The sequence below is a fragment of the Aythya marila genome, assembly GCF_965140915.1.
Source record: "Aythya marila genome assembly, chromosome: 1".
NCBI classification, from domain to species: Eukaryota; Metazoa; Chordata; class Aves; order Anseriformes; family Anatidae; genus Aythya; species Aythya marila.
The window spans coordinates 56,171,718-56,187,765 of NC_139042.1; the positions used below are offsets into that span (position 1 = coordinate 56,171,718).

The window sequence follows — 16,048 nt, forward strand, 5'->3', positions numbered from 1 at the left end:
TGTGCTTTTATCACTAGGTGAGATATATAGACACCTAGGTAGGGTAGTGGATTTTATATACTTAATTTGGCAAGTCTGCATCTGACTCAGTGAAATCTATTAAAAATACCTAACTTATTATAAACGTGACACACATAAAAGTTAGACCTGAGGGGATTAAGAAAGCTAATACTTGTAAAAATAACATTTCATGGACCATCTCCACATGCTTGTTTGCATTTTTGAATATAGCACTGACTGTAACCCAGTTCTCTCTTTAAAGTAACCAGAATATTACTGAGGATGGAAAATACCACAGAGACCTTGAAAAGAAAGGAAAGCATGTGCTGTGTAATGCACTGAAAGCTTTACTAGGTTTAAGACACTAACACATGCTCTTCAGCCATACATCTTCCTCTGTGACAATGCGAAGAAACTCCAACAAGACTGTGAAATTCATTATGCTAAGTACTTAAAACACTAACACTGAGCTTGAGTCAAAACTTTTCCTTGAATCTGAGGAGAAAGTGCAGGAATACTTATTCCCCAATCACTTAGTCTCTGCCTTAGTCTGGACACAATTGCATAAGCAGTGCCAGCTCCACATTCTGTAGCAGCGGGTCCCACAACAGAGGGCTGTATGGGGAAAGTAAAGAAGCTTATGGCCAAGTTCTCAAATGTTCTCTGTGTTACTGTGCCCAGTTGCTACATGATCTTTGTACAAGGATTTGGGCAAGCAGTAGACATTAGCTAAGTATCTTTTTCTCAGACACTCACTTCAAGCTAAAATATCTGGGGGAAAACTATTCAGTAACCTAGTAGCAACAGACCACATTGCATTGATACTATTTATATAAAAGAGAATTATTCAACAGGCCACTAGCAAAGCAGAGAACAGAAAAAAACAACAGCACCACAAGTGGCAGCATGACTAAGCAGAGGCAACGTACATCTAATTCCTTGATGATGTGACCTCATCAATATGTGACCTCAACTATATTGCTCCTAGTACCAAGTAAACAAAACACAATTTATAAAAGGAAATACAAAAAGTCAAAATAACACATACTTTGAGAAAGAAACAATTTGAAAATTAAAACTCAATTTGAGATTAAGGTAATCAGTGTCAGGAAAGGCAGCCAACTCCCTCCAGACACGCTGTGTCTCCCCTTTTCCCCCTCTTTCCCTTTTCTTGTTTCCTCCTCCCCAAAATCAATCAAGCCAATATGTGTTAAAAAACTTCAGACCTGGAGCTAAATGACAAGTCTCACCTGAAAGTCAGGACAGTCAGTGGTCGATACGACTTATGACTGGTATTGCTGCTGAGTTTGCTGCCCCAAAAGTCATGATGCCACAGGTCACCAAGCGGGGTTTCTGCCCTGAGGTCCTGAAACAAGACATCAGATTCTTAACATTTCAGTTTGGTTCAAAGCAGCCATAGCACAAACAAGTTATAGCTAAAACAAGTTCATGTTACCACAGACATAAGGGTGTTTTGTTGGCTCACTACTGACATTGATGAGGCACCCTAGTTTTCAGCGAAGGTCAAATTTTGGATGCCTATCATCATGAAGGTCATGATGCTTGGATTTTGTAGGTAGGCATAACTACATAAATACTCATAGTTCTACTAAATTTCATATCAGTTGATCATTTGGTGCAATTATTGAGATATAATGCACATAAAAGAACACAATATTTTTGTAAAACATCTTTGATTTTAGGGCTAGGTTATCTTTCAAAAGAGGCCAAATACAAACTGTCACAAATAGCCATTTTTCTCCCAGTGTCAGAAGGTCAACTATTAGTGAAAGCAAGAAAGCAAGGAGACTAAATATAGAAAACAACAATTAGCCCTTTCTGAAGCCTTACTTTGCACAGAACACTATTCAAATAGTTTTTTTATTTTTATTTTTTAAATCCTTACTACAAGAAAGCAAGAATTATGTTAATGAATTAAATATGATTTATGAATTAATAATGAATGAATTATGTTAATTTGGGGTGGGGTCAGGGCCTATAATAAAAACAAACCCATAACATTGCAAAGGATAAGTATACTCTTTCCTTTTATCTTCAAACTATGCTGATAATGGAAAAATCCAAATAACCTGGCTATTGAATGGAAAACATACACTTTAGAGAGGAAAAAAAATAAGGAAGCCACTTTTGAAAGAAATTGATTTTGTAGCATCTTCAGTTTTCTTTGAGAGCAATCTGGGAAGCTCGATCTAACATATTTATCTTCTACCCACCCCTTATTCTCTTGCTTCCCTGGGGAAAATTCTAATAAGTACCAATTCATACTAGAGCAAACGCAAAGGTTAAATACACTTAAGGCGGAATCTATGAACAAAATTGTACCAGCTAACGAACAGCTTTCGTATGAGTGCTGGTATTATACCTGTATTCAGACCCAAGTTAGTCTATCCCCACCTTCTCTCCCTATTTTTTTTTCTTAAACAGACCAACAAATCAAAACAGTCCAAACAAGCAATCCAAACAACAGTAAGCAGGTAAATCAGGTTATTGAAGCCATGACAAGGCTTACAAAGCCTGGTGTGATACGTCTCACTTATTCTACATTTCCATCTCTATAGAAGACTGCCCCAAGGTGCAAAACTTCTTTAGTCCCTCACAGATGTTTGCATTGTTGAGTGACAGCTAAGAATTTCTTAGGTATTTTTGCTCCCAGGACTGCAATTTTGGCCTTCAGCACCTAAATTCCTGTTCCATTCCTCAGTGGTATGGACAAACCCTAAAGGTGATAATCTGACTCTCAGGGAAGGAGTGAACCTCATCAGCAGTCCACTAAATCAATCAACATGGCCTGCTTTTACAGGGGCAAGCTGGGACTGGGTTGTATTGCAGCCTTTGTACTCTGCAAGGGGGATTTGTTGGTGGCAGTGAAGCCCTCCAACTGTTGTTCCAGCCAGCAGCACTGTTCCTTATGCATGTTTACCTAAGAAATGGACTATGAAAGAAACTTTATTCTTCTTTTTTTTAAAGGAACTAGCACAATTTTAAAAGTATGTTCTCTATGTCACAGATAACCATAATAACATGAGATTGGAAATATTCGAGATGAGTAAGGCTAGATTTCCCACTCATCTTCAATCAGCCTTCTTTTGTCTTCAACAGGCAGGATACAGGAAATGCTGAATACCTGGAAGGATTTAGTGATTAGATTATACTTCCTTATGATCCAGAAATCTTCAGTCACGTATCTTGTTGCCCAGAGGTTGTGGGTGTCTCATCCCTAGAGGTGTTCAAGGCCAGGCTAGATGAGGCCCTGGGCAACCCAGTCTGGTGGAAGGCACCCCTGCCTATGGCAGGGGGGTTGGAACTGGATGGTCTTTCAGGTAGGTCCCTTCCAACCAGAGCCTTTCTATGATTCTATCATTGTTCATATACCTAAGTTTTCTTAGAGAAAGTTATTTACATCAATTTTGCCACACAGTGGACTTACTCTAAAAATGAAATTGTTTGCTCTAAGAGTCACAACTGTTTAAAAGTTAAGTATGCTTTTCCCATACATACATATGAAAGTACAAAGCAAATAATCTCTAAAGATTTGATAGCAGCAGCCTTCACAAGGCAGGGTTCAATACCTGAAGAAAGGTCAGGTTTTTCTATATGAAGGCTTATGCAAAAAGACACATCGTGTCTGAAGTTTGTCCTAATACAGCTGTTTGATTTGCCAAGCAAGCAAATACATTGCTTAATATAATAGGGTGCTAAAAGGTTGCTTAAAGAGCTGGCTGACGTCATCGTGGGACCTCTCTCAATTATTTTTCAACGATCTTGGCTATCTGTAGAGGTCCCAGTAGAATGGAAGCTGGCAAATGTTGTGCCAATTTTCAAGAAGGGTAAGAAAGAAGACCCTAGCAATTACAGGCCTGTCAGTCTCACGTCAGTGCCTGGTAAAATTATGGAGAAGATGATCCTTGAAGTTATTGAAGTATACCTGGGGGACAATGTGGTCATTGGTCCCAGCCAACGTGGGTTCATGAGGGGTAGGTCCTCCCTAACAAATTTGATTTCCTTTTATGATAAGATCACCCACCTAGTCAACCAAGGGAAACCAGCTGATGTGATCTTTTTGTACATCAGCAAGGCTTTTGACACAGTTTCCCATAAGATCCTACTGGACAAAATGTCCAGCACACAACTTAACAAAAACATCATACAATGGATGAGCAATTGGCTGACAGGCAGGGCTCAAAGGGTTGTGGTAAATGGGGCCACATCTGGCTGGCGGATGGTCACTAGTGGGGTCCCTCAAGTCTCCATCTTAGGGCCAGTCCCCTTCAATGTTTTTATAAATGAGTTGGATGTAGGACTAGGAGTTCTGAGCAAATTTGCCAATGACACCAAACTTGGAGGAATTGTAGACTTGGATGAGGGTGGAAGGGCCTTGCAGATAGACCTGGGCGATCACCAACTGCATGAAGTTTAACAAAAGCAAGTGCCGGGTCCTGCACCTGGGACGGGGCAACCCTGGCTATACGTACAGACTGGGCGATGAGACGCTGTAGAGCAGCCTAGACGAGAGGGATCTGGGGGTGGTAGTTGACAGCAAGTTGAATATGAGCCAGCAGTGTGCCCTGGCAGCCAGGAGGGCCAACCATATCCTGGGGTGCATCAAGTACAGCATTGCTAGTTGGTTGAGGGAGGTGATTGTCCCACTCTACTTTGTGCTGGTGTGGCCTCACCTCAAGTACTGTGTGCAGTTATGGGCACCACGGTACAAGGACATTAAACTGCCAGAGAGTGTCCAAAGGAGGGCGACAAAGATGGTGAAGGGCCATGAGGGAAAGATGTATAATGGGCAGCTGAGGGCACTGGGCCTGTTCAGCCTGGAGAAGAGGAGGCTGAGGGGGGACCTCATTGGGGTCTACAGCATCCTGGCAAGGGGGAGTGGAGAGGCAGGTGACCTATTCTCTGTAATCACCAGTGATAGGACCTGCAGGAATGGTGTTAAGCTGAGGCAGGGGAAGTTTAGGCTGGACATCAGGAAGAGTTTCTTCACCGAGAGTGGTTGCACACTGGAACAGGCTCCCCAGTGAAGTAGTCACTGCACCAAGCCTGTCTGAATTTAAGAAGCGATTGGACTGTGCACATGGTCTGAAGTTTTGGGTAGACCTGTGCAGTGCCAGGAGTTGGACTTGATGATCCTTATGGGTCCCTCCCAACTCAGGATATTCTATGATTCTACAAATGAAGACAAAAAAACACAGCTGTGTACTAGTTAAAATAACAAGAAAACTTGGAAACAGCCTCGTACCTCATTTATTGGGTTTATTATCTAATATCAGACATGGTGGAACATTCCTGCCTTTGCTACATGCTCTTTCTCACAGTTAAATGCTCATTGTCTCTGCATTTTTCTTGTGGATTTTTTATTTCCCTATATTTATTTGACCTGTATTAAAATGGTACTGTCAACAAAATCTCATTTAGTTTCCATGGGATATTGGAAGATTTTGATAATGAAAAAATAGAGTAAGCCTCACAATTTTTTCAATATACAGACTAGGTAAGAATTAATCTATTTAAGCAATTGGATGAATTTCTCAGCTTTGCCAACAGCTATAATCCTGATGCAGGCTGTTGTGTTGCTTAGATAAACTGAAACACTTCAAAACTTAAAAAGTGGAAGAAATGGAGAAAGATGACAAGTGTGGAAATTCTACAAGAATAAAGCTGCCTTGTTTCACCATCAGTCTTTTGTTTGTTCTTTTAGGAAATTAAAATATTATAATTGTGTCCCAAAATGAAACTTTGCAGAATGAAACATTCCCAGGAGCTGTGTAATTTAAAATAAAATGCCAAAAATAAAATCACTGTAGGTTGTTAATTTGTTGATAGTATTCTTGTAGGAGCTTTGAGATTTATTTCCAATTTGACAGATGTATTTTCCCCCATCCATTTATAACTCAAGGCACGAAGACTTACACAATCAAAATATAAATTTGTCTGAGTAAACAGTAATTCCGTGAAGTTCTTAAATGTACATTGCAGTTAAGTTGCCTCTAAATTTTGTGCAAGGTCAAAAAACATGAATTGTATTCTTCTAGATAGATGTATGAGTCTCTGTAAATTATCCTCCCTCTACTCCCATAGCATCAGGAAAACAGAATCAACAGATGAGGATGACTCATTTTAGTCTGCGCTTCTCTTTTCAAACCTGTCACAAGTACCTTCCAGAACAGCGTAAGAGCTGCTGTGCAACACCATGACCCACTCATGACCACAGGCCCACTAACTGCTACATGTAACTGTATGAAGGGTCTCAGCAATTGAAGACACTCAGCTTCTCACAGTAAAAGTGAAACTTGTAACTAGAGGTTTGTTTGGGTTGCACGTTAATTTCTAAGTATTTCAAGAATTGTTTGTTGCATGTACAATCAGTTTAAAGAAGAGCACAAAAATATTCTGCCTCTATTTCAAAAAATACTGCCATCACAGGAATATTAACTGCAGAAGGAGCACAGGAAAACGCAGCTTTCCTTGCTCTTATAACATTTTTATGGTATAAACCACAGCTGGAGAACCCCTGCACCCTACAGCCACTTAGTGATCTCACAACCAGTTTATTCATACAGTTTATTCATCTGTCACTGTGAGGGAATAATGAAAATATCTCTTATTACTATCAATGGATATTAGAAAATCTACAGCATAACTCTTAGAAATGAGCATAAAATTAGATCTGTAGGCAGTCTTGAAATGCAGGTACCCAGTGAATAAGTGTTATTAAGCATCACATCCAAATTCACTGCAACCCTGGATGCTTTCTTATGTCCATTTGGTGTAACAAAAAAGGGGAGAAAAATAAAACTGTTTAATTTCTTCCCTCTTTTGTTTATGCATTAGAACCCAGGTCAAGTTATTCAAATATCTTTAGGTATACGATTTTTTTTAAATGAGCTTACTCATGCTTCTGGTTTTTCTGTGGAACACTTCTGGACAGTTTGTTTGTCAACTGTAAACAAGGCTTACTTAAAAAAAAAAAAACACAAACAAAAATAAAGTTCAAAAAAAAGAATATGAGAAGGAAGTTCTCCACTAGGATGAATATTTGAATATTTTGGGCCTACTTAAACTGTTGTCATTATTTCTTTTCCTATTGTCACTTAAATCAAATGGAAAGAAAACAACAAAACAAAAGAGACAAACCTTATTATTGATGATGGCTTCAGAATCATCAAAGACAAAATCTCCATCATAACTGTTAGCAAAACAGAGGAAGGAAATTAATGCCACAACGATTTTAGCCCAGTGTGACGGAAGGAGAACCCATGATATGTCATGGTCCAGATTAGGTTCTGCTTGTGCCATTCTGTGAAACGCTTGTTCCAATTTGGGAGCTTCAGCATTATGTTGGTTGCAAATCTGAAAGAAATATACAGAAATGCACAGTTTTACATTTGACTACAAAAATAATAATAAAATGGGAGGTGGTAATAAGAAAATTAAATTTCTATCAACCAAATATCTTTATTTCACAGTGTTTCATAATACCAGAACATACCAAAACATAATTTTATACTTCAAATTTGGAAGAAGGACACAATTTCTCACGGTCCATGCACAGAGATAGAAGCCAAGAAATTCTGAGATTCCAAGCCACAGCTCTGGCACAGATAAATCCTAAAATGTTGAGCAAGTCACTTTTATCTGTTTCTTGCTATTCTTTTCAAGTGCAACATATAGGGCATAACAGGGACTGCGGAGCATTTATAAAATTCTTAAGAGAATGATAAGCACTGTAATTTCCTTACAGGGAGTGGAAAAAAAACCAAACACAAACCATAAGCAATTGCAAAAAGAACTCAACTCAAGCCAAGTCCATTGAGTTAAGTGATCTAGTCTTACATACAGTCCATACTGGGAATACATACAGACACTGGGCCCTAAATCTCAACAATTCAAACAATGAGACAAGTATCATACAATTAGGGCTCAAAGGAGCGTTCACTACATCATTCTGCACACCTCCAGTGCAGCACAGGCTTAATTCCACCAGTGTCATCACACGCATGTAGTTGTTGAGGTAGATGAGAGCGACCACACAATCCGACAGCACTGAGCAGTGTATCAGCGTGAAGGTACCAAGACTGGAAGTTTACCCACGAGCCACCTTTACTCGGCAGGGTGTCGTCCGATGCTCCAAAGCCAGCCCTCTGCCTGGGCAGCTATGCTGCCTCTGCTTCGCTGCTGCTCCCACAGTACTGAGAGGGGTTTTATTACCGAGTGCTGCTGTAAATGGCAGGGGGGGAGGTTACAAATGGGAAGCTACAGTAATAACAGGAGTATGTGAAGTTTGTGACAAGCACATACCGGAGCCCAGCCTCACAATTCCTAGAGTCCAAACCTTAACTTAGAAACTTTCTTCGTATTTGCTGGCTCTTTTATACCGACTTTACTGCTGCACACCTGAACACATCGCACTTAACCAAGGAAAACGCTCCAGCTCTCCGGCTTTCCGAACACACTCGACCATTAGGGCTGCAAAGACAATCGCTTGGCAGCTCGCTGCCCCCCCCACGCCCATGCCCCCGTGCAGTCTGTACTCCCCGTGCCACCAGCGGCCCTTCTCGCTGCCAGGACCAGCAGCAGCGCTCCGCAGCTCGGCGCCAGGCACAGGGAGCTGGGAGGGCTGGGGAAAAGCGGCGCTGCTCAGCGGGGCAGCCACTTTAGCAGCACAAGAAGAGCAAAACCTTCTCCCAAAGTAACCCACCCCTGCGCTTCGAGGTCGCCGGGAGAAGAAGAGGCTGCAAACAAGGGGGTTAGCCAGAGGGAGGCACCCGGCGGTGTCACAGGGAGCAGCGCCCCGCCACAACGCGCCCTGCCCTCACCCCATTCCCCCCGCGAAGTTTCCCGGCAGACCCCGCCCGGGGGGCTCCCTGCCGCGGACCCCCATAAAAAAAAGGGCTTCGGGGGGGGGGGGGGGGGGGTGTCCGCAGCTCGCCCTGACAGAGCGGGCTCCCCGGGACCCCGCATCCCCAACGGTCCTAACGGCCCCAACGGTCCCAACGGGTGCCGCGTCCCCTCGTCCCGTCCAGCTCCGCGGGCGCTCCGGCCGCTGAGAGGGGAAAAGGGCGAGCCCCCCTCGCCGGGGACGGGCTCCAGGGCGCGGGGTCGCGGGGTGTGTGGGTTGTGGGGTCGGGGGTCCCCGCCCGCCGTTACCTGCGAGGAGCCGGAGCCCGCGCGGCGCCCGCCGCCCAACTCCCCTCGCGGGGAGCGCCCGCCGCTCCGGCCGCCGGGGGAGGGGCCGCTGCCGCCGCCGCTTCGCCTCTTGGTCCCGCCCGCCGCCGCCCATTGGCTGCCCTGCCGCCCCGCCCACACTCCGCCCCGCCCCCTCAGGGCAGCCCCGCCCGCTCATTGGCGGCGGAGGCGGGGGGTCGTGGCGGTGACGCGAGGAGGGGGCGGGGCGAGGAGGGAGCGGGGCTGGCGGAGCGCCCCCCTCGGCTCCGGGCGGGCGGTGTCCCGCTCACCTGGCTGGCCGTTGGGCTGACCGTTGGGCTGGCCGTTGGGGCGGCCGTTAGCGTGGCGGTTGTCGCCCTTAATCTGCTGTCGCCACACGCCCGGCTCAGCTGAGGCAGCGCGATTCCCAGGCTGTGTTGTTAAAGTATCCGTGAAACTCTCGCTTTGAGTCCGTAACGCCACAAGGGAGCCGCCACAAGGCACCCGAGGTGCTCCCCGGTGTGGGAGCGGTAGGGCAATGCCAGGCAGCTGTCACAAAGCACGCTGTTCACCACACAAAGCTCACGGAAACTTCTCCCTTTGTTCCCGGGGCTCGAATAAACGCATAAACACTCCAAGGCAGTCACCTGTGCCTTATGGATGGAATTAATCTTGTCCTTTTTGCCTTCGTCCTCGATTTAGTGGCATAGGTGGGCACAATCTCTAAGCTTCATAGCCTCTAATTTAGCACCATAAATTTGGAACCATAAGCTGGAAGAGATGGAAGGCGTCTTTATGGCTTTTTTTTGCCTTATAAATGCGAGATAAAACGTGAGATAACCCCTACCAGTATGTTTTCTAGGTTTTCTGCTCCTAGAATGAAAAGCGACAAGATTTATACCGCTTCCTGAAAACAGCTGGTTTGCCACACTGCATTAGTTATCATGAAGAAGTACTGGCTGATGACTGTCACATTGCCTTACTGATCCAACTTAAGCCCCCCATACTAATGCAAGTAAGGATCAGCAATTCAAATTCCTGTCAATTATCTCCCCGGTCTTTCCAAACCCAACAGTCTTGCTGAATTCACAATATTTACACACCTTTTAAATCTCTGGCCTTTACTAATGGAAGGGCCCCAACTCAGAGGAGAGGGGCCCCATCTGGAAAAGAAATCCTTAGTTATGAAAGGCAGTCTCATATATTTATTCTTCTGTCTTCTATAAATTCCAGCAGAGTCAACCAAAATTCAGTTCATGCTTAAACTTGTGAATATGTAGGAATTTCTTGTAATTTAAGCATATACAAATATATGGAGGATTCAGAGTCAAGGCTGAGCTTTGCCTCACTGGACTAACTCTGAGGATTGCAAGCCTTATATTAGTTGAGTCACTTCCACATTGCTACGTTGTATTTTGTTCAGCAGAGGATCTGTCATTTTCACATTTGCTGATGTATTTATTCCTACTAATGGCCCATTCAGATACTCAGTAGCTCCTTTGCTCGCATTTCTTATACATCTGCACATACTTGATCTATGTTTTATAACCGGAATTTCATTTGTTCAGTCTAGGTCTGCTGATATCATCAGTTCTGGTCAAATTTATCTATATCCACACAGCCAGATTAACAGCTGATATAAATCACCTCATTGCTTCTTATGTTAATACAATAATACTGATTAACATTTCCTTATGATGTAGACAACACATACTGAAGTCCTTCCTTCCCACTTTTTTTCCATTTTGAAATAAGCCCATTTTTTAATAATTTTATTATTTTGCTTTACATATAACATAGCAACTTTTATAATGACCTTCTGTTCTGTTTCAGTTAACGTGAAGAACTAACTGCAGAGCAAATACTCATTCTGGAGAGTTCCCTCAAAGTCTGATTTAAATCAGCTACAATTGCATAATTTATCTCCTGTCTGTTTCTTCAGAAGGGTTATTATAGCGCTCCAGTTTAAAACAGTTCCTAAATACAACACTATTTTTTAAAAAAATCTGCAGTTTCTGGGAAGGTTTATGTATGAGGTGAGTATCTACTTGTGCTGTAGTTTTCTCAGCATGCTAAATTGATCCACCTAAGTGGCTATTGCATCCTTATTTTTAGAAGCCTGTCATTGCAGATTTGCACAAAGGCCAATCTTTCTTTTGTAAGAAGGGAGTGTGCAAGAGACATATTTCAAGGGATCAGCATTTGCAAGTATTGCAGTGACTTTGCAGACGTGAATAAAATGTCAGTGACTATGGTAATGAGGGATTCAACCAAAATGTTTCAGAAGCCTTAAAAGACTATCAGTCTTTACCATAGCTGTATTCAAAACAGATGCCTCTTCATGCCATGGATTTTGCCTTCATTAATGTGGCTGTGCCCATTGAGCACAATTGCTCCTAACTGGACCTAATCAGCTGCTCATTAGGTGTTGCATGGTTGGGGCATGCACAAGCATCACATGCAAATGTGCTAGTTGCTTGTTAAAAGTAGTTCAGTGGTCTCTTTCTCTAGGCAACCCGTGTCCCAGGTATTCTGCTACAAGGCTTTTCAAGGTCTTGGGTAGCTTGTTTTGTGTGTAATTATATATATTTGTGTGTGTATACATATATCTGTGTACTCAGGCAAACTCATGCTATAGCTGCAGTCTTGATAAACTCTAAATGATAAAAATAAAACACAAATGAAACAGAAGTTACAGGATTGTTGCATGGGAAGTGAAATGAATCAAAGTCTTGTCCATGGATTTGTGTCCCACATCCCTACACCTTGCATTAGTAACTGCAATTCCACCCATGACCAGTATGAGTCATTTTCATTCAGATCCCACTCCATTCTTCCCTTTGCTTTTTCGCTTGCCACCTGCTCCAGATTCAGTTTATCCTGCTACTAACCAGAGTTGCGAGTGTGTTCACCACTGAATGGCCCACCCAGACTTCTGGGCTACCCCACAGAAAGTGTGATAGCTGGACCTCTTGGTAAAAGTACCTGTCAGGTTGCTCTCATTTACACAGCCCCTAAGATTTTCAGGAAACACATAAGAACTCCATATGTTTGAGTTGAGGCTCCTGCACTTTGATAAGTCTGGATTATGTAGGCCAGAAGTTTTTAGAAGAGGACTGGTGAATAGACTCCATAACTTAAATTTTCCTTAGAAGCCAGGCTTCTACTCAAGTGCCAGATGCTTCAGCCCTGCTCCTGCAGAGATATCCTTGCTCGCTGGATGAGAATGGGCAGATCCATTAAGACTTGTTGCTAAATCCATGTAATGTTTAGCAGGGATTTGAAGGATTATGGCTCACCGTCTTAAATTACATTAAAGTGTACATTTAATCATGCACTTTCCTTCCCCCAAATAGGTAGCTAATACATATTATTAAAAATTATCATTAATAAGTGAAAGTGAATAACTGAAAGTGAATAACTGAAATTTAATAAAAAAAAAGTTAATAACTGAAAATGAAAATCATGCTCTACTATGCAGATAGTTGTGAAATGGGGTCTTGTTGATATGAAATGGAAATTTAGCAGGTCAAACACTTGCAAATAACACAGATTCCCCTGCTCCGTTGTCCTCTGAATGATAAGTATCCTTATCACTACTCTTCACTGCAGTTTTTCAGAAATAGTATAAGATATACTTTAGCTTTCATAGGAAAAGTAAACAAGTTTGGTAATCAACTTAAATCTTTCCAGGAAAGTACTGATGTAGTTATGCCAACTCATTAAAAGTTCAGTGTTAAGCCTGAACTACTTTACTCTGTGCATCTGCTTAGCTGTTGTCACGTTACAGAAAACACAAAGTTTTTACTTAACTGCAGTACATTTTTTCCCCTCCACTCTCTCTTTGCCAGACGTTGAAATGAAAGTAACTATCCACGCTTGACACAAAGAAGCAGAAGATAAAAAAGAAAATTTAGGTGGAAAGTGGAACTCTTAAATCATTTTCAAAAGTACTCAAATTTCCTTCCTAAAATTATTTCAAGCTGTATGAGGAATAGATTGGAGACACAGTCAGGCTGATTGCATGTGCTAAAATATGATCTAAGAATATTTTCACGTTTTACATTTTAAAGATTGTTTTGTCCTAATCAAAGGCTGTACAAGCATCTCCATTCCGTCAGAAACAATTTGTAATTTACTATTTTTACCTTTAATTTTAAGTCTTTTATCTATGTTTACATAAATAAATAAATAAATAAATATAAAAATAGGCACTTTTAATCATGTCTGTAACTGTCTTAGGGTTAAATTGATGGGAACCTTACTGCACACTACTCAAAGTTGTATTGGGCAATTCATTAGAAGATTAGGGAAATGATAATCTAGTGGAAAGCCAAGCAGCATCTAAAATAAATTCTTTTGAAAAGCATTTGCAACTGTGATTAGAGAGCTAGGAAAATTATTTGCCTTTCCTTATACTACACAAAAATTGGACCTTCTTTTCGCACTTACAGAGCCTAAGAGAAATATAAATGCTGAATGTGGTAAGTCAGATGATGACATTTTGTACTGAATAATCTAAAATGATGATATGAGGTACGAGGAAACAATGAAATAGGGCCTGTGTAGGGCCTTTTTCTGTGTAAACGTTCCCTTCCCAACTATTTTTAGCTTTTCAGTGACAGGTCTAGCTTTGTCTTTTATTCCATTTTCACAGACCTACTTACCTAACAATGGGCTCCATGAAACCTTGAAAGTTCATCCAAGGAACTCCAGGACCAAGACCTATATATAAAATGTAGGGGTAAAAAATGATCTTTGAAGCTAACCCTAAAAACTGTAAGAGACCTCTCGGGAAATATATTCAGCAAAGCACTCTGTAATATAAAGAAAAAAAGAGAGAAGTTAATATTGCATGATTCATATGAATCCAATTCATAACTCATAAATCAAAATCTAAATTGAAAAATCTTAAAACTGCATCAGTGTTTGAAGCAAAGCTGTTGAGCAGCATCATCCAACATGCAGATATAAGATAACATCAGGCTGCAGACCAAGACATCATACAGAAACACTAGCATAAAACCCAGAAATGATTTTAAACTTTTCTCGTTTCTGGTATTTGTGAAATGAAGCTAGTATTCTTACTAAAATCATTTCATTTAATAGACAAGTCTGGCTGGAAGCGTGAGATCAGACATTGATGCCTAAATTTCTGTGTCTACCCAAGAAAGAACTGAGAAATTTAAGACATATGAGCATATGAGTTACTGTGGAGTGAATCTAGAGTAGTTGCTTTTAGATAATTTCCAGCTGTGATTTGTAGATAACATTTTTCTTCTTTTTGCTCAATGGTAATTATAGCTGCATAAGACATTTAAGAAGGAATAGTTTATCTGTTTTTTTTTTTTTTTTTTTTTTTTTCCTCTTCTAGACTGCTTGGCAAAGGAAAGCCTCTCACTTTAGAGGTGGAGAAGCTGAGGAATAATGAGATAAAGGATAAAGTCACTTACCCATGATTGCACAGCAATTCAGTGTCAAGAGCAGAAAACACAACCCAACAGAGCGGATTAGAACATGGCATTTTTCTTTCTGTTAGGAATTCTGAGGTCTTAGAAAAAAAATAATCCTGCCTATCCAAGAGAACTCCATCTAAGGAGAAACAAGACTGAATTCCTCAGCAAACCAGCTATCATCTGGAAGGCTTTTTGAAGACAAATTGACATGAATCCTCCAGGCAGCCTGCCATCGTCTCTGAATGCTGTGGTTCTTTCTGTCTCTCTGACAAGGGAGAAAAAGATTGTTCTCATCTCTCTCCATACCCTGACTTTAGTTCTGGCCTGGTTCCTGGCCTTGAAGATTTTTGTCCATTGTTTTGATTGTTTCCTGTGGGGAAATTATTCAGAAAGGTATTTCATGGCCAGCTTTAGAACCTAATTCATGTGGCTCCTAACATAGCCCCTTATTCATAAGTCTGTCTGGATAATATTTTGGCTGCTGAGTGCTTGGCTTTGTACAGAGCCTACCACATTTTTTCTTATTCTTCTGCTGCCTACCCGACCCTAATTCATGTTTCTTTTCTGGTAAGGTAGGGCCTCTGGATCAGATTCCTGTTGTGATAGACATTGTACAAAAATGTAGGAAATACGTTAATCTCTGCTCCAAAGAGATCATTTTTCAACCCACAATTTTGTAACGTTTAAACCGGTAGAGCAGCATTTTTTTAATAACATTTAGTAGATCCTGCAAAGAGTAAGACAGGCCCATCCTTCCATCAGTGCAATTCTTTTGCATGGACACAGGCAAACTGTTTATGTGCCCTTCTGTTCTGATACTGCTACAGAGCTCATTAAATTTCCTTCTTGCAAGGAAGGCCTGAGGGCTATTAATTACTCAGTTTTCCCATGTATAAAATGGGCAGAATGCTACTAATCTGTTGACAAGTCTGCAGGAAGCTGTCCAACTGTGAAATGATACTGAAAATTTCATTTTCCTCAGAGATATTGTCATCCCCTCACTTTTTTTTTTTTTTCTTTCTTCTAAATATGTTGGGAAAGTACTTCTCATTACCATGGAGACTAATATTTTATTGCAAAGATTGTAATTGCAGGCAAGTTTCAAGGTTGCAAGCAGATTTTCAAGAAATCAGGTCAATTGATGAAGTACCTGCACTCACTGTCAGCTGCTGCAGTGCACATCACTTTTATTCTGAGTCTTATTTACATTCCAAGCCCCAGGGCTCGGCTGCCAGCAAATCAATTGTGGAATTGTTGGGCTGTGATAGATTCTGCAACAGGATAATAAAGGGAAAATAACTTCACTGAAGGGTAAACTTGCTTGCATCTACCCCAGGGTACGGCAGAGTAGCAATGTGTATGCAAGCAGTGACAGCCGAAGAATTGATGCCCCACAGAATCAGATGTTGGCTCACCCATGG

General features: G+C 41.6%; 1 protein-coding gene across 3 annotated transcripts in view; it reads right to left on the reverse strand.

Annotated features, from left to right (window-relative positions):
• TMTC4 (transmembrane O-mannosyltransferase targeting cadherins 4) overlaps positions 1-9,256 on the reverse strand; it is a 52,213-nt gene extending 42,957 nt beyond the window's left edge. For 2 of the 3 annotated variants that reach the window (XM_082763548.1, XM_082763550.1), the window contains exons 1-3: positions 9,175-9,256; positions 7,162-7,377; positions 1,251-1,366 (exon numbers count right to left, since the gene is read on the reverse strand). In XM_082763548.1, the coding sequence (XP_082619674.1) occupies positions 1,251-1,366; positions 7,162-7,323 (278 nt within the window). In that variant the 5' untranslated portion in view covers positions 7,324-7,377; positions 9,175-9,256. Of the gene's footprint in view, positions 1-1,250; positions 1,367-7,161; positions 7,378-7,980; positions 8,245-9,174 lie in introns of all 3 variants that reach the window. The other variant, XM_082763549.1, reaches the window with a different exon arrangement.
• Positions 9,257-16,048: the final 6,792 nt, after the last annotated feature.